Here is a 22,868-nt window from a genome sequence, read left to right on the forward strand (position 1 = left end):
GGAGTGACCAGCACTCATAGCTCTGAGATGTGGCTTTTCCCAGACGTAGAGCCTTGAAGGGGAATGAATGCATTTGCAAAGCACTAACTTTATTTAACATGTGGGAAGTTCACCCACATGAGAAGGCTGCTATTTACTGAGAAATTAAGATGAATGCATTTTCATGTTTTTACAAGGGGAAAGGGGGTAGATAATTTTGCAACCCATACTCAGCCTCCTTCTATTAAAATATAAAATTGCATGTCAGAGCATCTGGATGGTCTCAAAGCAGTGGTTGGCCAGAGTATGAGGCTCCGTGGCTTTTGAAAAGTGCACATTTATTTTGAAAGAAAAAAAATATTATGTTGAGACATTTTGCCTAGAGTGATATCATGGGAAACATGCTGCTCGTTTGGTAGAGGAAATCCAGGGCTTTCGCCCAGGGTGGCGGGAGAGAATTCTAAGGAATTTAAATGTATAAAAAGAAAAAGAACTAAGAAAAGGCAAACGTAGAAAGAAAACAATAAAGGATGTTGAGGCCTCAAACATATATGCCCTTGAGCCACAATGTTCTCTACCAGGGGCATCTCAGCAAGCCACCCTAGGATACATTCATCTTCTGCTTGTGACTTGCAGTAGGTTGTGGTTAGAATCCTAACCGACCTCGTCCAGTGGTCTTCCATCAGGATCGCAGAGAAAGACGGGCCAAGAAGCCCGTTTGCTCTTCCAATGTTTGGGATCCTGCCACAGGAGCCCAGTTTTCCATTAATGCCACCAACTGCAGACTTCTGGATGATGAAATGTAAGAAAAACAGCGAGTCTGCGATCCAGCATCCTAAATAGCTCCTTGTTATCATCGCCAAGATTTGAGATTCCGAGCTGTCCCGTTTGTGAGCTCATGAATCTCTGTTTCCCAGTGGGAGCTGTACAATTACAGAGCTCCCCGGCGGGGGTCTATGTGCCTGTCCAATTGCAGCATCGCCAGGCCACAGGCACACCTGCCCCAAGGGAATGGGAATGCGTATTAGGGGGCAAGGAGGGCAGGCGACCGGGCGTTTGAGCTAATCCAGGTGCAAGGCTTGTTTAGGATTTACTGATGTGTTGCTAAATGTGTTGCAGCTTTTCCTAATAGGAAAGCTGTTTATTCATTGATTTTTCCAAAAAGCTTTCAATACTGTGGTTTGTTTATCACAGAGGTTTGAGCTGTTGAAAGTTGACCTCAAAACAGATGTAATTAACCGCTTTTAGTTTTCTCTGTTTAGTTCATGTGGAATGGCAGACCAAAAGGTATGTTTTGGGGGTGGGATTTTCTAGTTAGTTGGATGTTGTTTTTTTGGCAGTTAGAGCCTTCTAGTTACCAAACAATAACTTTCTAAATGTTAGCTCTGCTCTGATTATTAACTTTATGGTGATTACTTTGCCATTATGCCTAATCAACAGCTGTGCAGAAACTCATTTTAATCACTTTTTTTTTCCCTGCTTAGAAATTAGCAGATGAAGGATAATTACTACCAAATAGCTCCAGAGTTCTGATTGGCTGCTTCCTGTTCTAACATTGTCAAAAATACAGAATGAAAACTTTGAAAAGTAAAACTTTTCCTTTTCTTCATAAATCAAGTATGAACTCTTAGCCTTTTTTCCAATCTACAGGCTGAGAATGAAATTGCTCATTTCTCCACCCCGAGACCAAATCAGGGTTATTTAATTACCTAGATTAATTACATTAAATTAACGGTGTTCTTTGCAGCATGCGACAAGCAGCCACAGAGTCGTGAAGGATGGTAAACTTCTTAACTCCGTTCCCAGAACTGAAGTGCCGGACTTTTCCTTCCCACTGATTTCACAGAATCTCAGGATGTTCAGAGACATCGGGGCTAGAATGACTCGGAGACATGGGCTACTCCGGGGCTGGCCTGTGGACTCGGGGGTGCAGCTGCTCAGGTGCCTCTTTCTGGGGAGAGGAGGCCTAGCATCCAGAGTCCCAAGGGGACCTTGGCTCCAAAGAAGTGAAGAGCCACAGACCAAACCCAGCTCTCTCATTTCACAGAAATGGAAACCAAGAGTGTCAGAGTCCGTGGTGGCAGAGGTGGGATCGAGAAGCAAGGTTCTCAGGCTCCCCGACACCTCACAGCTGGTCAGAAAAGCTGCCATGTCCCCTAATTCAGCGTCACCGTTAGCGCCCCCTCTGAAGGCTCAGCACTCCCGCAAGGCACTGCCCAGGACGTGAGTCATCCCTCTGTCTCGCATGGCCATGCTGTTAGCTGCTCTGTGGCCATCTCAGTTATCAGATCCGCTGTTGCCATCTCCAGTGCCAGTGCTGTGCTCAGGTAACCCTTATTTTACTTAATAATGACCTCAAAGCCCCAGAGTGCTGGTGCTGGCATTTCAGATAAGACAAAGAGGAGCCGGAAAGTGCTTCCTTTAAGTAAAAAGGTGAAAGTTGTCAACTTAATGAGGAGAGAAAAAAATTGTACCCTGAGGTTGCTAAAATCAAATCATCTATCCATGAAATTGTGAAGAAGGAAAAAGAAAGCTATGCTCGTTTGCTGAGAGAGAGACCACATGCGTATAACTTTTATTACGGTATTTTGTTACAACTGTTCTGTTTTTATTAGTCGTTATTGTTAATCTCTTACTGTACCTAATTACAAATTGAACTTTATCAAAGGTGTGTACGTACAGGCAAAATCATAGTATGTTTAGGGTTCAGCACTATCTGTGGTTTCAGGCATCCACTGGGGGTCTTTGGAATGTATCCCCTGCAGATAAAGGGACTACTGCATTCCATTCTCTGATGTTCTTTTGTTTTTTTGTTTTGTTAATCCTCACCCGAGGATATTTTTCCATTGATTTTTTGGGAGAATGGAAGAGAGAGGGAAAGACAGAAACATCCATGTGAGAGAAACGCATTGATTGGTTGCCTCCTGCAGGCCCAGGAGGAGCCTGCAACCAAGGCATGTGCCCTTGACCCGAATCGAACCCAGGACCCTTTGGCCCACAGGCCAATATTCTATCCACTGAGCCAAACCAGCTAGGGCTTTCTGATGTTCTTTCGAGCATCTAATATTGAAGCGTAAACTCCAAATACTATCTAAAATTACATATTGACTTACTGTAACTACAAACCCAAGATGCAGTAAACACACTCAGAAGAGCTTGCCAAAATGTTACTTCTGAGAGCCTATTAAGGAGCTTTAATATTTTATTTTGGATTATGCAGATAAAGTTTATAAACAAGGTTGTAAAAAAATAATGGGATGAGAAAGCCTTTCTATCTCTTACTTTGTATCTGGGTAGAAAAAAAATAAAATACAATGAGCCTAAGTCTCCACCCTATTGGGTGTGAACTGGGCCATTCCAAACGCTGTGCTGTCGGATTGGTGCAGAGGCCCCCTGATCCCACGTGGCTTCTCAACAATGACCAGCATTACTGAGAGTTTACCACGTTCGGGCCACTTTATATGCAGCGCCTCACTCTCCTCACAGCGATTCTGAAGAGAGGAATCGTCATCCCAGTTCTGCAGAGCAAATAAGTGGCAGCACTGGGTTTGAACTTGTATCTGCCTAATTCTAAAACGTGTGCACTTTTTGCCCTAACTGGTTTGGCTCAGTGGATAGAGCGTCAGCCTGCGGACTGAAGGGTCCCAGGTTCCGATCCGGTCAAGGGCATGTACTGGTTGTGGTCACATCCCCAGTAGGGGGTGTGCAAGAGGCAGCTGATCAATGTTTCTCATCGATGTTTCTAACTCTATCCCTCTCCCTTCCTCTCTGTAAAAAATCAATAAAATATAAAAAATAAAAATAAAAAAATAGTAAACATTAAAAGAAAAATAAAACTTGTGCACTTTTGACCACCCCACACACCCTCTCTACTGACGCTGTGGTAGGTCACATGCAGGGACCTTGTTCAACTGGGTCAGCAGGGCACTACCAGGCAGGCAGCGCCCCCCCCCCCTCCCCCCCCCGCCACACACACACACACAGGGCTCTTTATGGTTTCCCTCCTGGAAATAAAAGATCAAAGTTCTGTGACTTTCTAAATAAACTTTTCTGGTAAAAAATAAAATAAAAAATATATATATATATATAATCACCCTAGCCAGTTTGCCTCAGTGGCTAGATGCGGTCCAGTGTTTGATTCCCATCAAGGGCACCTACCTCGGTTTCAGGCTCCTGGTCAGGGTGCATGTAGGAGGCAACCAATCAATGTGTTTCTCTCACATCAATGTTTCTGTCTTTCCCTCTCTCTTCCATTCTCTCTAAAAAAAAAAAAAAAAAAAAAAAAAAATCAATGGGAAAAATATCCTTGAGTGAGGATTTTTTTAAAAAGAAAAAAAAAATCAAAGCTCAAATGCTCGCTCTAACTTTTTCTGCAGCCTTGAACAAGTCACTGTCCTTGAGGCCCATTTTCTTCTACAGTCTCTAAAATAATGTATCCACTGAGCATTTACAAAGCATCAAGCACTTTGGATGATTTTATTTAATCTTCACATAATCTAATAAATTAAATTCTATTATTACTCCCATTTAATAGAGGAGCAAACAGGTCTGGAGCCCTTGGGTGACCTGCTCAAGGTCGCAGAACTAAATCCCTGTCTATCTGACTCCCTGGCTTGAATTTCTAACCACCCAGCAGAACTGTCCTGTCTAATACTTTCCTGGTCCATCTTGTTGTTGTAACAAACAAGATAGCATAGGTGTAAGCATTTTGAAAATGTTAAGCATAAAGCAAATGCTAGCTGTATGATTCTGGTTATTGCAGGAAAACTGTGCTGGAAGAGGATGTCAGCTCTCTGGAATAAACGTCCATATGAACAGTGCAAGCTAGAATTCTGTGGCCAGCACACCGTACTCTCTGGAACCAAACAAAATCAGGCAGCCAGAATGCTGTAGTATTAGATGCTTCAAATAGCAGTATCCATTTTGTTCAGATTTAGGAAAAAGTAAATCACTGTTAAATGCCTTTCTGAACTGCTTTAATTATAGATTAGGCTTGTCAATCTTAATAAAATTATGCCTCATGTTTGAGATTTATATATGGAAAAGCACTCAAAAGTGATTACTTTAGTTTCCTAAGCATGTCATTAAAAAATTCTTATATTCACAACTTGATCCCTTTAACTTTATTCTTAGATTCATTTTTTTAAAATATATTTTTATTGATTTCAGAGAGGAAAGGAGAGAGACAGAAACATCAATAAGAGAGAATCATTGATCGGCTGCCTCCTGTATGCCCCCTACTGGGGATTGAGCCTGCAACCCAGGCATGTGCCCTTGACCAGAATTGAACCTGGGACCCTTCAGTCTGCAGGCCAATGCTCTATCCACTGAGCCAAACCAGCTAGGGCTAGATTCATTTTTAATCTGTGTCTAAAACTAATTGTGCCTCCATGATATTGAACAGTTTAAATGTCACATTAGTGACATGGTCATTGATTGTATATTTCTGTTCAGACTAGTAGACTCTAAGCCAGTGGTTCTCAACCTTCCTAATGCTGCGATCCATTAATACAATTCCTCATGTTGTGGTGACCCCCAACCATAAAATTATTTTCGTTGCTACTTCATAACTGTAATTTTGCTACTGTTATGAATCGTAATGTAAATATCTGATATGCAGGATGTATTTTCAGGGGTCGCAACCCACAGGTTGAGAACCGCTGCATCTAAGCAAAAACAGTGCGGGCCCAGCACAAAAAAATGTGCATTTACTTTCAAAGAATCTGCTTTTATTATTACATAAGATGAATTTTTTTAAATTAAGAAATCTTCAAGATTCCTTGATTCCAAGGAATGCTTTTAATTGATGGTGAACAGCCCTTTCAGATTTTCTTTTGGAAAAAGTGGCACTTGCCTGCATTATATAGACAAAACCCAGTCTATGGAAAATTCAACAATATTGGAGAACCCTAGTTCCCCAAAGTATTAACTAGAGTTTCAGTTAAGAAAAAAAAATGGCAGTGGAAATTTTCTGTAACTGAGCATTTCCTAAACAGTTGACCACAAAACCTTTTTCCAAACAACAATAACATCTCATAGAATTCATGCTTTATCATGAATTTGATAAAGGTTACTATAATTGAGCCTGAAATAAAGATGACTGAAACCACTTCAGCTTCCCAAGACAGTTCATGCTGAGAAACAGAGCTACCTAAGACTATAATTTTTACCTTGAGATTAATTTCTAAAAACATTTGATGATGCAGAATAACATGATGGAAAAGTCACAACATACTCTCAAAATCCCTACAAAATTTAGTATTATTTATGTATGTCACATCTTATTCCACAAAGACTATGCTGTAACTTACTATTATAAATGGGAAAATATGAATAGAAATGTAAACAAAAATAAATTGAATTAGAAAACCAAGGCCATATTAAAGAAGAAACATAAATGGGGAGGAGGGCACTGGCACAAACATTATAATTAACTTTAACTTTAGTTGTGAGCTCACCAGCAACTAAAGCAAAAAAGGGAATTATGGTCATTTACATAGTTACTGTGATTAAAAAAACAAAACAAAACTGTAGCAGGTTCATAAGGAAAACAAGGCTTTTTTTTCTTTACTGAATTATAAAAGAAATCATTCAAAAGGGAGAACTTCATAAGAGACAAAATGCTTATAACCATTTTCCAAAGGCAGTAACAAATTTATGGGACTAATTTCGATAGCACTGCCAGTGACAAGGCTCAGGGCCAAATATTAAATTCTACAAAGTTAATGGGTTCCATTTGTCATTGGCTGATTCAGGAAGACAAGTTACAAATCTAATCAAGTCATGAGAACCCCAAAACAAATTAGCTTTGTACCTGACCATTTTCAGAATCAAACTAATAGGCAAGGAAAGATGATGCCCTCTTTGGGGTTGAATAATCACGGCTCACACATGCAGAACTCACACTAGGCCAAGCAGTGCTCTCCGTCCTTTGTACGTATATGTTCACTTAATACAACAATTCTATGAGGTAGGTGTTACTATACCCTTCATCTTACAGGTGAAGAAATGCAGACCCAGAGAGTGTACCCCTGCTCATAGGGCAGTACTGACGCTGTTTGCTGTCACTGGCCATTGAAGCCAACTTTTCCACGTGGATGGGTGGGAGAAATGGGCCTAGTCTTAGGCAACAGAGCGGGGAACACGGCTTCCTTCAATCTGTAGAAGTTGAGGAATCAGATAATGTGTTATCTTTGTACCCCTAGAGCTGGAGGTGTTTCAGGGGCAACGTGTCAAAGTCCAACCAGAAAAACAAACCACTCTGAGTATTTAAAACAAAGAGAATTAAATTAAATACGAGGAACTGAGTATACAGGAAGAGCTAAGAACCCCTGGGTGATGGGAAAGCAGTCTGGAGATTAGCAACAGTGGGAAGGGGGAAGTGTTCTTATGGGAGCCTGGCAGCTGGGTTACCCACTGCAGACCCCTCCCCCACTGCTGAACCCAGCCAAAATCCCGAGAACGGGGAAATGCACCACCTACGATCAGCTGTCCTGTGATACAGGGCAGAGCTGTGAAGGTTGAAGAATGATCTAAAAACAAAAGCACTGTCCTGGCCGGTTTGGCTCAGTGGATAGAGCATCAGCCTATGGACTGAAGGGTCCCAGGTTTGATTCTTGTCAAGGGCACATGCCAGGGTTGTGGGCTCAATTCAGTGTGGGGGCCTGCAGGAAGCAGCTGATCAAAGATTCTCTCTCATCATTGATGTTTTTATCCCTCTCTCCCTCTCTCTTCCTCTCTGAAATATATATATCTATACTAATAAAAGGGTAATATGCTAATTAGACTGGACATCTTCTGGACATCCTCCGGACATCCTTCCGAACAAAGCCATGGTGGCAGGGGCTGAGGCAGAGGCGGTTCGGGCAACCAGGCCGGCAGGGGAGGGAGGGCAGTTAGGGGTGACAAGTCCGGCAGGGAAGGGCAGTTAGAGGCAACCAGGCAGGCGGGCAGAGTCGTTAGGGACAATCAGGCAGGTGAGCAGTTAGGAGTCAGTGGTCCTGGGATTATGAGGGATGTCCGACTGCCGGTTTACAAGGCTCGGGCCTAAACCGGCAGTCGGACATCCCCTGAGGGGTCCCGTAATGGAGACGGTGCATGCTGGGCTGAGGGACACACCCCCTTGCACAAATTTCGTGCACCGGACCTCTAGTCTATATATATGAAGCTTAAAAAGTAAAACAAAAAATGCCCAAGTACTCCTAGTATAAATGCGGAAATTCTGTCTTTCAGTAGCTGGAGCAAATGGGCCTCAGGAAGCAAATCACCAGCTAAATAAAGGCTAGTTCTCTAAATTCTTGGTCACTATAAAAGAAGGAGGAAGTTCTCTTTATACTTGAAAAAAGAATACATAGATAAAATGCCTCATTCTGCAAAACTGTGGAATTCTTACTCAAGATAGAAACAGAGTCGGAAACTTGGGTAAGTTAGTTCCGTAAAAGTGCACACAGCACTTACCACATACACGCTGCCAAGGCAGAGGTCCCTGCACCGGGTGGCCATGACGTCCTGGAGTCCTGCAAGGTCTTCAAGGTGCGCTCCCAGCCCTGAGCAGCTCATGTCGTCCCAGCTGAGCCCCACTCGGGAATGGTGAGGCCTGTCCCAGGGGACATGACCGGAGTGGGTCCTGGACTCACGGCGGCAGGAGTAAGATTGACCAACAGCGAACAGGGATGACAGAGGATGACAGGCTGGCAGGAGAGGGGAGAACTTTGCCTTGTGAGTTTCCTACAGAGCCCAGGCAGGCAGGGAGGAGCTGCGTTCAAATAACCACACAGCAGCGGGTGGGGGTGTAACATGTGTCCAGGGGAACCCTTCCAGTGAGCCTCCCCATGTCGTCAAAAGGGGGCCAGCACACAGAATGATGGGAACCACTGTTCTGCAGAAGCACAGACACAAAGCCTCTGCCATTGAGCTCATTTCCGGAAACCCTGATTAAGACATAAACATAACCACCTGAAATAGGAGGGAGAAAATGAGAGTCGCCACAAATGGGAGACGGTGTGAAGGGCATTCCAAGAAGAGAGGAAGAGATGACTTCTATCTGGGAAGGTGGGCTTGGGGATGCATGAGATTTTGGAAAGGAGGTGACACTGAAGTTCTGTCTGGTTTTGACCAATAAAGATGGAAGGGAAGGGAAGGGAAGAGAAGTGAAGAGTAGAGGGGAAGGGAGAAGAGGGGAGGGGAAGGGAGGGGAGGGAAAAACTCTCTAAATCAGGGGGTTGGTAGCTGTATCAGATAGTCCTTTACTGAAGCAGAGGTGCAGGGAAAAAGGAGTGGAGACTAAAGATGAAAAGGAATGTTATGATTGTACCTGAAAGGCCCTTTTAAAATTCACAGTTAATAAATCTACAATGAAAATAGTTAAGGGAAATTTTGGACATTTGGGCTAGATTCACAATCTCCCTTTTTTAACTTTAGAAATAATTTTATTTTATTTTTACTTTATTTTTATTTATTACAGATGTCCCCATCCCCCCCTCCCCCGCCTCCCTCTGCCCACTTCCACCCAGCCACCAGGCCCCCTTCCCTCTGGCCATCACCACATTGTTGTCTGTGTCTATGGGCTTTGCATATATTCACAATCTTTTAAGGCAAGTGTCTTGGAAGATAGTTATTCCATGTCATTAAATGTTAAAAGTAGGATGCTGGGTAGCCCTCGCCAGTTTGGCTCAGTGGATAGAGCGTTGGCCTGTGGACCAAAGGGTCTCGGGTTCGATTCTGGTCAAGGACACTTACCTGGGTTGCAGGCTCCTCACCAGCTGGGCCTTGGTCGGGGCTCATGCAGGAGGCAACCGATCGATGTGTTTCTCTCACATCGAGATTTCTCTCTGTCTTTCCCTCTCTCTTCCACTCTCTCTAAAAATCAATGGAAAAATATCCTCGGGTGAGGATTTAAAAAAAAAAAAAAAGTAGGATGGACCACAGCCCTGCTCCGGGACTAATGGCCGGCTCTGAGTCACTGCTGCCCTTGACTATAAAGTCATGGGCAAGATGCTGAGCAAGCACGGGCTCCTCACACTCCACCCGGTTCACAGGGAACGTCAGAGCAAGATAGTAACAATCCATTGTCCCTTGTAACGAAAGGGAGGGAAAGAGTACATTACTAGTTTCAAGTTTAAATAATGGCGTGTAAAAATGTTTCACCTTATCGAATTATTTCCCCTTATGAAATAATTTCATGCTATATGATTTTTCTGCCAATGTGAGCATTTTCTGCCAATGGGAGCCTACTGACAAATAAATACATTCTAACGACAACAATCGGACCATTTAAAAAGCATGAGTGAGAAAAAAAATTAATTCAACTGATATAACGGAAATTCTCATTTCAGATCTTCTTGGCCTCACTAAATGTGTCTCATAATGTATATGGTTTGGTTTTCATATCTGAAGGAAAAAAAGAGAAAGTTTGCCAGGAGGAATAAACTGATAACTTGTTACAAAGCAACACAAATATAGAAGTCACTGATAAATAATATTGTATATTCATTTTTTTCAGAACCTAATACATCCTTATTTCTCCAAGCATATACCTTTAGAATCTTGATGAGCATTAGGTGGCTTGGTTCATGTATAAAGAATGGAATATAACAAAGGAGGGAAATTTATTTTTTGTTTGCAGAAATGCATACAAAAATAATTGGCCCAACACATTAGTACCTAAACCATTATTAATGGGTTACCGACAGTGGCCACAAAGTAACAGAAATATGAGCTTTATTTCCTCAGAAAAATCTCATATTCATGGTCTAGAACAAAGTCCAGCTCAAGTCTCAGACATTTTGCTTATAATTGGCCTCTTAATGCATCAGACATTGTCAGAGGCTAAGACAAGTGCCCCCTCCACAGGATCCCTTGGGCCCAGCCCCAGTCAGTGAGCAAGTGAGGTGCGTGCCCGCCCTTCTTAGCAAGACTCAGGCCCACAAGCCTTGGCTGCATTCCTGTTTCGGTGCTGCCACCAATTTGCTCCATGATTCAGGTGTTTTAACCTCTTGGCAGCTGGAGAAGGGATGATAATAACTTCAACTCATCTCGCAGGAATGCAGGAAGGAGAAAACAAGACAGTGGATGCGGAAGTGTTGTGCAAAGCTGAGAGTCCAAATGCAAATGTATATCTTATGTTCATAGTGTAATGTCTGCATTTTATTACACTACGAAAATAATACAGGCCTGAGAGTACTCAACCTTTAGTTTCTAACTTCAAGCGTGGGAGAAAGAGTTCTACGGCGCTTCCTTTTGTGCCTAATTTGAACAAAAGACACAAACCATCTCACGTTCACTTTTCTCTAGTTCAAGCAGTTGGCTTGAAGAAACCTTTGGTCAGTCACCAAGCTGCCAACTCATAAAGTTGAAAGAAAATCAAACTCCACTGCAAGGAAGGGGTGTGGAGATGGAGAGACAGGAAGCGTCGACAGGTTCCTGGCCTCCAAGGCGAAATTCAGCAAACGCAGAGGTACTATGACGTACAGCCTGTGACAGGGCCCTGCAGAGAACCAGGTTTGGTTTAAAATAGAACAGCAGCAGGGGTGGCTTGACTCTGCTTAAGGCTAACCTAGGAGAGAGTCTCAATGGTTGAGGTAGAAATGACACAGGTTTTGCCCCAAACATAAGAGATGTCACATGAAGGGCCTTCTCAAGGAGCACTTTCCTTTCTCAAGGAGCACTTTCTCAGGGAGGTCTTTCCAGCTGACACCCCATCTCTCCGCTGTGCAAATCATACCCAGTGTAAAAACTCAGAAGACCCTGCACTTCTTCTTCTTCTTTTAAATATATTTTTGTTGATTTCAGAGAGGAAGGGAGAGAGCTAGAAAAATAGAAATATCAATGATGAGAGAGAATCATTGATTGGCTGCCTCTTGCACACTCCACACTGGGGATGGAGCCCGCAACCTGGGCATATGCCCTGACCAGGATTTGAACTGTAACCTCCTGGTTCATAGGTCGACACTCAACCACTGAGCCACGCCAGCTGGGCGACCCTGCCCTTCTTTATAATCATTGATCATTGTTAGAGATTAGTGAGTCATTAACATGACTGATTAGTGTCCCCCGAGCACAGGGAACAGTTTGGTTTCATAGTATCCCCAGAAGAGAGCAGAATGCTCCGCACCATTGGGCCTTCGTTAAATATTTATTCAATGAGTGAGGGAAGAAATCCGATCTGAAAAGAACTTTAAAAAGATGATTTCAGATCACAAATCATTTCTGGGTAGGCACATTTATGCAAATATATGCTAGTCACAATAACACCCTTAATTTATTGTTGCTCAGGGAGGACACATTGCACATGAAAGGAAACCTAACATGAGGAGGTTGGTAGATCAACTTTAACACCAAATTAGTAGTAAGATATGCTGCACACCCCGAATTAGGGTTCTCATGGACTAGATGGTTCTCATGGACTAGTTTGTTTACAAGGTCCCAAGTGCCCCTGTTTAGAAATTTTGAAGAAGGGACACGAAAAGGGCAGAGCTATTGCTTCCCAGGCTTGAAGGCACGAGTTCACAGTCAGGGGAGTTCCGATAGAAATTCCCTCTGGACCAGGTATGATGCCGTAGAACAGAAAGTGCATGATGGGGTCGCCCAGTCTTTCTCAAGCTCTCAGCTCCCAGAAGCACAGGTAAAACAGCAGCTAGTTTTGTTACATTCTATTTACTTTCTTCTGTTCTAAAAAGTTGAAAAGGCTGGCTCATTAGGCATTCATTCATATGAGTGTAAATAAGGGAGGAAGATAAAATTTTCAAAAAAGATTATTCAAGGACTTGTATGCATGCATATAAGCATAACCAATGGACATAAGACACTGGGGGATAGGGGAGGCCAGGGGACTGTCAAGGGCGGGGGGGGGGGAAGACACATATGTAATACCCTTTGTAATACTTTAAGCAATAATAATAATAAAAAAAGATTATTCAAGCACTATAGCAAGATAAAGCAGTGAATGTTTCTAATTTTTACCATGCTATACTCCAAGACACCATGCTTTTTGGATAAAAGTCAGTCCCCATCTCCCATCTGTTTTTCTCTTGCACACACGTATTTAAGCACTATTTGGTGCCAAGTATTTAAAAAAAAAATAACGTTTTATTTTTACATTGTGATCTTCCTTATCTTTCAATTATTCTATGGAACATATAATTAAGTTCCATCCTCCTTACTAAGTAGCTTGAATTTATGACTTTCTGGGAGCTAAGGGTACCCCATTCATGCATTAAACAAATATAAAGACTAAGAACGCTGAGTAATGAAGATCATGTCTTTCTGGGGCTTTTAAAGCTATAAGGTTTCTTTTCCTTCCTTCAAAAGATTGTACACAATAAGTTACATTACAAATAAAAGTGAATTAAGTGAGACTGAGAGATCAGAGAAGAAATAAAGAGGCGCCAGTTTCTGTAGTGGGCCCTTAATGGATGATGCTTTGGGGCTATCAATTTGGAAAGAAAAAAAAAATCAAATAAAAATCCTTTCCATACTTATTTTGAAGACCTCATCCTTTTCTCTGTTTTTATATAACTCTGCCAAGCTTTCATTTTCTATAAGATCTGTGTTGTCCTGTGTCCTAATATCCTACAAACAAATTCTAATCCTTAAAGCAGACAGAAATGAAGCCGTTTAAATGCTCCGTAGTAATTTCAAAATAACAGTAAGTAGGGCACTGTTTCCTACCTATCATCAACCATGCAACTCCCCCTTTATTTTGCCATTGTTCCCACTACTACTAGCAGAAACCCTAAAGGGTCAGATAATAAAAACCGAAAGTGGTATTTATATATTTTCAACTTTATACTTAAAGCCCATCTCAGGCTATGAACTGCCTTCATCCTTGGGATTGTTTGAAACTCATTAACTTTCTTTTTCCTCTGGGAAAGTAAGAACAAGTCAGGATCAGAGAAGAAAGTACCCTTTGCCTCCCCCCACCTGGAAGCTCTCCTTGACTCCCTTTAGTAGCAGCTGGGAGTGCAAACCTGTATTTACCCCATGTATAGAAACTGTTTAGTGTAAATTTGGCAAAAGGATGGGTGAATGAAAGAATAACACAATTTCCATTGTTGTATAATGAATCATTTCCATCCCACTACCTTACCAGTTTGAAAACCCTTGCTGATCAGGCATTACACAAAAAGTCTAGTCTCCCTACAGAGAAACAGACCATGGCACAGAGAAATGCGGTGGCGTTGGGCAGCTGAGGAAGGACCCGTGCTCATTGGCTGAGCTTCCCATGAAGTTATCTTGTCTGAGACACTTAGGAGATTCTCCATGGGGAGAACGGATTGTTTTGGACTGTGAGGCAGAGTCAGGTTCCCAACAGCAGAAATATTTTAAATGTTTCCATTCAGCCGTGGCAAACCACCACCCCTAAAGCTTGGTCCTTAAGATTATTAGGGAGATACAGTGTGACTTTCTCCAAGGGAAATCTTTACTTTTATCGGACCTACGGCTGAATCTTGTGTCTATATTTTTCCTTCGCTTTTTTACTTTTTTCTCTCTCGGCGACTGTGGAATTTCCTGTTTGGTTTCTCTAGAAGGGTCCTAGTGCTTAAGGGGGTTGGAGGAATGAATAAATTCTAATCCTACGAAGATGAGTGTCTGTCTCAGTCTGCCTTAATAACAGGGCAAACTCCTGCTTCTCCGCGGTGTGGCTGTGAGGGGCTGCGTAAGGCCACCATCCAGCAGATGCGCCCGTCTCACTGTCCTTCCTGCCTTGGGCACTGAGGGGCTGCCGCGGGGAGCGGAGGCTCAAGGGAAGGTACTCTGCCCCCACGTGCTCAGCGGGAGCACAGACGCTCCTTTTAAAGGCAAGCTTTGCAGATAGGAATAACCTTGAAAAAGACCCTTTAGACGCCGATCAATGTTCAGGAACGTTGCCAACCACTTACAACTCCCCTTTGATATTTCACAGAGGTGTTATTTACGCGGGAAGAGAGGCCTCCTTCTACCCCAGACCAAATCCCTGCTCTGTGCCTCCGGCGCAGCAGCGGGGGGGGGGGGGGAAGGTTGGGGGGGGGGTTGTTGGAAGAGCCGCTGGGGAAATAGGCATCCCCTTCTCTCCTTGCCCCACTCGGGTCACCTCGGCAGAGGACTCCCCCTGCCCCTCTGGGGAAACTTCCGAGGTGCCTGTGGCCCGAGCCTCTCCCGGGGATTCTTTGATCAGTTCAGGTCTCCCGGGGGTGCCAACTACCCTGCCCCCCAAGCTCTGGGACGGCTGCGGGGCCGCGCTCGTCATTAATGGCCATCATCCATTTTTAATCAGAAAGATCACCAAAAAAAAAAAGGATGGGTAAGCGAATCCCAGTCGCAAGTCAATTTAAATAACATTCCTGGGGAAATCCAATCACTTAAAACCTAGACACCTACGCGAGGAAGCGCCCCCGCCCGTCTGGAGGGGAGGGCGCGACGGCTGAATTAATCAAGATCGGGGCGCTCCGGGGCTGAACGCTGAGTGTTAACCCTTCCAGCCCCCGAGGGCGGCCGCGAGGACTCGGGAGAGCGCAGCGGTCCGGGCCAGGATGCCCGCAGCGGCCCCGCGCGGCCGGCTTCTGCCATCTTGGGCGGCTCCGGACGCCCGGCGCCTGGCCCCCGCGGCTGGGCGCGCGGGTTTAAGGGCAGAAGCTCAGGAAGCGGCCCGGGCGGCGAGGAGCGGCTGCCTCCCGCAGCCCCGGCGCGCCTCGGGCTCCTCCTTCCGCCCCAGCGTGGCCAAGTGAGGACTCTCCGGCCGCGGGGAGCGGAGGCGCGGGAGCGGCGCGGGGCCCGAGCAGAGCGCCCGGGGAGGGGCCGGCGGATACGCGGACGGACGGCTTCCCCAAACCCCCGTCCCGGACCTTAGCGACCGTCTGCGCCGGCCATGTGGGGACCTGGGGTCATGGCCGAGGGCCTGTCGGTGGCGCCGGCGCCGCCACCGCTGCTGCCGCTGCTGCTGCTGCTGGCGCTGGCGCTGGTGGCGCCCTCGCGGGGCGGCGGGGGCTGCGCGGAGCTGGCGTGCGGCGAGCGGGAGCGCTGCTGCGACGCGGCCAACGCCACGGCCGTGCGCTGCTGCAAGCTGCCGCTGCACGCCTTCCTCGACAACGTGGGCTGGTTCGTGCGCAAGCTCTCCGGGCTGCTCATCCTGCTCGTCCTCTTCGCCATCGGCTACTTTCTGCAGCGCATCATCTGCCCCAGCCCCCGCAGGTACCCCCGCGGGCAGGCGCGGCCGGGGCCGCCCGGGGGCGCCGGGCCGCCGGGAGCCGCGGGGCCGCCCGACGACGACGACTCGCCCGCGCTGCTGCGGGATGAGGCCGCCGCCGGCTCCCAGGACTCGCTGCTGGACAGTGGCGGCGGCGGTCGGGGCCGGGGCGGCGGCGGGTTCCTGGTCCCCTCCTGCGCCTCTGAGCACGAGCTGCGCTTAGTCTCGCCCGCCTTCCTGCAGCTGCCCAGCTACGAGGAGGTCAAGTACCTGCCCACCTACGAGGAGTCCATGCGGCTGCAGCAGCTCAGCCCCGGGGAGGTCGTGCTGCCCGTGTCGGTGCTTGGCCGCCCGCGAAGTGGCGGCACCGGGGAGCACGACGGCGCCGAGGGCCGCTTCCCGCTCATCTGAGCGCCCGGGACGGGGCCGCTCGAGGACCTCGAGGACCGAACTGGGCTGGGGGCTGCGGGTGGGACGCACGGCCGGGATGGCCGTGGCCGCCAACAACTGCCTCAGACCTCGCCGGCCACCCCCGGCCAATCGCCCAATCGCCCAATCGCCCAATCGCCAGGCGACCGGATGGGGGTCACACTCTCCCTCTCGATCTTAAGTTTCCCTACGTTTCGTTCGGTTCAAGGAAACGTTAGGCGCGCGCGGCGGGGCAAGGGCCGCGGACCAGGCCAGAGCGCAACTTCGAAGGATGGTCCCCGCCTTCGGATTGTGTTCCCTCGTAAGTGCCTGCTTCCCGAATCAGAGAACACGTTGAGCCGTCCGGAGAAGGGCAGCATCCATTAGGGATGAGGGGGAAGGGACGAAGTTCCACTCCTGTCCCTCTGCAGGACAGGTCACGGTCTCCCGGGATGGGTGGAGGGCGAGGAGGGGTATGGGGCGAGCCTAGACTGGAGACCGCATCTGGGAAAGAGCACGTAGGGTGTGACCCAATGCCTCCCTTGAGAAGAACCCCAAACCCTTGCGTGTCTTCCCGGCCACACAGAGTCACAGCTGATGGCTCACAGTTTGGTGGGGGAATACCCGTGATCTCCTGTTAGTTGCTGTACCTAATTCAAGATACAGGAATTGCGTATATCCAAGACCATTATCTGTAAGAAAGTACAGTTGGACTTTGATTTTTTCAGTAACTGAGAATATATTTATATTTGTCTTTTATTTTTATATTTTTACCATGTATTGAACGTGTCAGGGTGGTATTTCTGCAATTAATGACAAGAGCATTGTTTTATCATCTTTTATAGGCCTTAATGGCCCAGAAATTGCTCACCCTCTCATTATTGTTTAATAAAACGTTGGATATTATTTCATTTACAACGGGGGGAAAGGAGGCATGATCGAATGAGGAAACATGTGGCAACATGAAGGATATCTTATTTTCACTATTTGAGAAGAATAAATTTTATTTTTAGTACTGTGGCATAATATATAACTTTTATAATAACTATACATTATGTAGTCTAAGTCTTCATTGTATCATTTACTACATAGTTATATGATACATATATGCCATGCCATGAAGCACGATGCCATGCACTTTCCCCTCCATTTTCCATTTGGAATACATCCCACAACATGATACAAAATATAAGAACTTATTGTGACTTGTAACTTTTGTTTAAAGCCATTTTGTGCAGTAATGTACTACAGAAGGATTCATTCAGCCTTTCTTAAGGAAAAAAAAAAGTGTCATTGTATCAGTTCTACCATTCTATAAAATGTCCTTTAAGCAAATGGTAAGATATTAAAATGCATTATGTTAATGTACATATACATATTGTCTATGTGCAATACACATCTGGTATGCCATATAATCACTAGTGCTCATGATTATCGTGAAAAGGAAAGAAGGAAAACAAAAGAGGTTTCTCTGCTTGAGGGAGGATGAGTATTGACATTAAGAAAGATTACATACATGGACTTCACACGTGTACCTAGAAACAAACATTCTTAGGATTGAAAAAGTCTGACAATCCTGCAAAATCTTAAAATATCTGAATTGTTTTAAAAGAGGATGGTTTACTCTAAACTTTCAAAAGCTAATGACCCTGTCCTTAATATCCTCTGAAGTGTATTAAAACAGAAAAACATTAAAATCTTTCCTGTGCAAATTTTATCAGATGTGTGACTATATGGTGTTGTATTAAAATATGAAACGTGTATCTTTGTCATTTAAAAGCAGTTTTAAGCTGGGAATTGGCAAAAGCATCAGGAGCTGAAACAATATCAATTGAGAATGGTACATGATTTAATGAAATCATGTTATATATTTATGTTTCTCAAACAGTATAAATTTTAGCTACATGTGACTATCCATACTACCCACCAATCAAACTGGAAAGTTGCCATATTCTTTTAAATGATTTATCCTTTGAGAGTACACTGTTTTAGACACTTCTTAAAATTCACCCATATCTGAAATGTCAACATAAGCATCCAAGCATATAAAGTATATCCTATATGTTGTTGCTACTAACATCTTGAACTTTATAGCAAAACTTTATTAAAAACACACTTATAATCTGGATCAAGTATATTTCTCTATATGAACTATGGAACGTTTCTTTCCCTAAAAAATTCAGAATGTCTATAATGTAATACCAATCATGTAATGAGGTTCTCCTGATTTTTAAAATTACAAGTTTTCCATTTGTTTTTTCCCTGTACGCCACACAAACTTTTATTCACATCCCTCAGTTGAATAAAAATGAGTTTGACTCCACTTTGTGGGGCTTTTCTGGTTCGTTTGATTTTGCATTTCATTGATTTACCAGACACAATTTGTTCAGGCATTATTTTGTAGGGAAAATATCTCAAGAACTGTTTTTATTAGTGTATTTTCAACATGTCTCATGGTAATACACACATATGTAATATATCAGGATAATACACACAGAATGTATGTGTTCACAGTGCTAGAATACCTGGATAGAAACATTTTTAAAGTGCTAAGGTCAGTATCTGGGTGTTCAGTTTCACAGATTTTGCCTGGAAGTTATTAATTACATAGTACCAGTAGAAAATACAAATGCAGAAAATAGTTACTAATGTAGAAACTAGTTATTCTCTTGTGTGTGTGTGTGTGTGTGTGTGTGTGTGTGTGTGTGTGTGTGTGAGAGAGAGAGAGAGAGAGAGAGAGAGAGAGAGAGAGAGAGAGAGAGAGTGTTACTGTGGAGGATAGTCTGTGACTGATAATTTTTGCAAGGCTGCTTGCTACATATGTACACATTTTAACCAAAACCACCTGAGAGTATCAGTTCTCCAGTATTAACTAAGCCTTAACTCCTGGCTTTCAACTATCAAAGTAATTCACAGACGAAAACATTTCAAGCGTATTTTATTTCCACTGACTGCTCATGAGAAGGGAAATAATGGTCCTGGATATGGTAAGAGTCCATCTGGAATGTAAGAGAACATGATTGATTTTCTAAATCACATAATATCACCAGTTGCTTCAAAGCAATTTATTATTGGCATTCAATATCATAACCAAGGGGAAAATGTCATCTTGAGATAGAAGGATAGTTTTAAGAAGCCATTAATTGCCGCATTCTGCAAATGTGGGGGTGCTTCAACCATGGAAAATGGCATTCATTGGCAATTGTGCCAAATGGCATGAGGTGTGCTATATAAGGAAAACAAGATTCAATTGCAAAGGCCAAAGGGAATATTAAGGAAATGGCCTCAACAGTTTAAAAGGCAATACTTTAATGTTGTCCAATACATGTATATGGTTTCTCTCAAGTGGAATAAATAAAAGAATTCAGAGCTAAACCTGATACGTTACAAACGCGAGTATGGTGTTCAGATTTATACAATACTAGGGGCCCGGTGCACGAAATTCATGCACTGGGTGTGTGTGTGTGGGGGGGAGTGTCCCTCAGCCCAGCCTGCCCCCTCTCACATATTGGGAGCCCTCAGGCGTTGACCCCCATCACCCTCCAATCGCAGGATCGGCCCCTTGCCCAGGCCTGACGCCTCTGGCCTAGGCGTCCGGCCCGGGCAGCGGGGACCTGCAGTGGCAGCGGAGGGCGCCGCAATTGCGTGGGCTCCACCCCTGCCCCTGCAGGATGCCTCTGGCTGAGGCGTCCGGCCCCGGGCAGCGGGGACCCACAGCTGCAGCGGCCCCGTGATCGTGGGCTTCGCTTTAGGCCCAGGCAAGGGACCCCTAGCTCCTCGGACTGCCAGCTTTGACCTTGCCCAGCTCCCATCGCTGGCTCCACCCCTACTTCCTGCTATAACTGGCCAGGGTGGAAAAGGCACCTGATTCTCCGATCATGGCTGGGGGGCAGGACAAAGGTGGCCCCAGGGCCACCTTTGCCCTGCCCCCCAGCTCTTAGCTCCCCCCTGGGTTTCCGATCACTGTCAGTGTCAGGGGGCTTCTTCCTGCTTTCCCTTTCGCCTCCCTGCATTGTGCCTACATATGCAAATTAACCACCATCTTGTTGGCAGTTAACTGCCAATCTTAGTTGGCAGTTAATTTGCATATAGCCCTGATTAGCCAATGAAAAGGGTATCGTCGTACGCCAATTACCATTTTTCTCTTTTATTAGTGTTGATTCCGCATTGACTTCTGTAAAAATCTCACAAATCATAATCAATTTGGATTTCCAGATTAAGACAAACAGCAGAGTTGTTTTACTTTGAGCAACCCAGCACTAACCATCTCTCCAAAAGTCTAAGTGCAGACAACCAATCAGCAATAGAATACTGGCAAGTTTATACCTGACCTTTTTTTTTTTTTTTTAATTTTGCCGATAATCAAATGTCAAATAAAACCAATACTTTGAATATACTTTAGCTATAAAATGTTTTAATTTATTTTCTTTTACTTACAGAAATCACTTATTTTATGACAAAAATTATACTGTAAAGGATATTTATGCTTGCTGTGAAACCTAAGATTATCACATTTTCCCTCTTCAACTCCTCCGAAACACATCTCTTAGAATTCCAAGTTAATCTTTGCTGTGATACATCACTCTGGTTTTGGCTTGGCCTTTTGCACAAAGTTTGTTCTTTGGATAAAACAGTCTTTTCTAAGGTGTTTCCTTTGTTTTCTATTTGCATCTGACTTCTGGAGGTTTCCGGTTTTACATTCTTATAGATATTCTGTGTGGGTTCCTCTTCAGCTTCCTCTGGATGTGGTATCTGTTTTACTGGGTAGACTAGAATACACCTCTAGCTTAACATTACTTTTATTCCTGCTTCTAGATTATCTTTTTTTTGGGCTTTTTAAAAATATACTTTTATTGATATTAGAGAGGAAGGGAAAGGGAGAGGGAGAGGGAGATAGAAACATCAATGATGTCAGAGAATCATCAATTGGCTGCCTCCTGCACACCCCACACTGGGGATCAAGCCCACAATCCAATTTATCTGAGAAACTGGCAATAGTTTTATTTTCTGCTGCTCTGTTGGCTATATTTGTTTCATCAGACAAAAATATTAGAAATGTCTGGGTTTACTCCTATTTTATATTGGTCTGTGTGAATTTCCTCTTCTGCATTGACCGAAGATTTTACCAGATCAAAATTAATTTTATTTTCCTTGGTCTTAAAATATCTTCTCTTCAGTTGTAGATTTAACTTTTTTTCTTGCAAACTCTTTATTGGTTTGTCACCTTTTTCCATGTGCACAGCTCCTGTTGAACCAGCCAAGCTGTCAGATTCCTGTAGACTTATACCAGTTTTTCTTCACCGAGGTAACAGTTTCTGTCTTTTGTTTCACAGCTCTAGCTTCTGAGTTTTTTTCTTAGAAGCTCTTCACAGAATTCTTTTCTTTCTTTCTTTCTTTCTTTCTTTCTTTCTTTCTTTCTTTCTTTCTTTCTTTCTTTCTTTCTTTCTTTCTTTCTTTCCTTCCTTCCTTCCTTCCTTCCTTCCTTCCTTCCTTCCTTCCTTCCTTCCTTCCTTCCTTCCTTTCTTCTTCCCTTTCTTTTTACAAACTATCTTTTTATTGATTTCAAAGAGGAAGGAAGAGGGAGAGATAGAAACATCAATGATAAGAGGGAATAATTGATCAGCTGCCTCCTGCACACCCCACACTGGGGATCTAGCCCACAACCCGTGCATAAGACCTTGACTGGAATCGATCTTGGAACCCTTAAATCCAAAGGCCGATGCTGTATCCAATGAGCCAAACTGGTTAGGGCAAGCTCCGATTTCTTTTCATTCGTCTTTGCACGTTATCTGTTTGACTAGATGAATGTTTAGATTCTTGAAATTTTTTGTTGTTTCTTAGGGTACGTCTTGTTCTTTGACCAACTCTATCTTGCAAATTCTTTGGCCACACGTATTCAGTTTCAGGGGAATTTGTTTTGGATTCATATTCACAAATATTACGAGAGGAATTTTCCTGACTGAGATCTCCTGATCCATCCTTATTTTGTTCATTGAATCAAACATTTCTTCAAGTCCACTACAGTCGACTTCCAAACTGTGTCTTTTGTTTGGATTCTGCCATATGTGTTTGGTTCCAAGAAGTCCTTAATTGCATTTTTCTTTTTTCTTGATGGTTTCAATAAAGTATTGATACCCGTTGGCTTCAAGTTTTCTTTTGGTGTTTTTTTAAAAAGTTTTTTACAGTCTTCTACATTTTTTTTTTATTGAAAAACTAGAGGCCCGGTGCATGAATTCGTGCACTGGTGGCACTGATGGGGGTTCCTCACACGGGCTGGGGAGGGACTGTGGGAGGGCTCCAGGGCATGTCCAGCTGGTCT

At 44.2% G+C, this 22,868-nt stretch overlaps 1 protein-coding gene across 1 annotated transcript; it reads left to right on the forward strand.

The window, feature by feature from the left end:
- The first annotated feature begins 15,317 nt into the window (after nt 1–15,317).
- Nucleotides 15,318–18,872, forward strand: C3H3orf80 (chromosome 3 C3orf80 homolog). The gene has a single exon (XM_059686912.1). The coding sequence runs from the start codon at nt 15,824–15,826 to the stop codon at nt 16,550–16,552; it is 729 nt and encodes a 242-aa protein (XP_059542895.1). The 5' UTR covers nt 15,318–15,823; the 3' UTR covers nt 16,553–18,872.
- The last annotated feature ends 3,996 nt before the right edge of the window (nt 18,873–22,868 follow it).

This window comes from Myotis daubentonii, chromosome 3 (genome assembly GCF_963259705.1).
Source record: "Myotis daubentonii chromosome 3, mMyoDau2.1, whole genome shotgun sequence".
Classification (NCBI taxonomy): domain Eukaryota; kingdom Metazoa; phylum Chordata; class Mammalia; order Chiroptera; family Vespertilionidae; genus Myotis; species Myotis daubentonii.

Excerpts from the sequence above, each read along its gene's own strand:
- C3H3orf80 (XM_059686912.1), top strand. The coding sequence starts at position 15,824 with ATGTGGGGACCTGGGGTCATGGCCGAGGGCCTGTCGGTGGCGCCGGCG.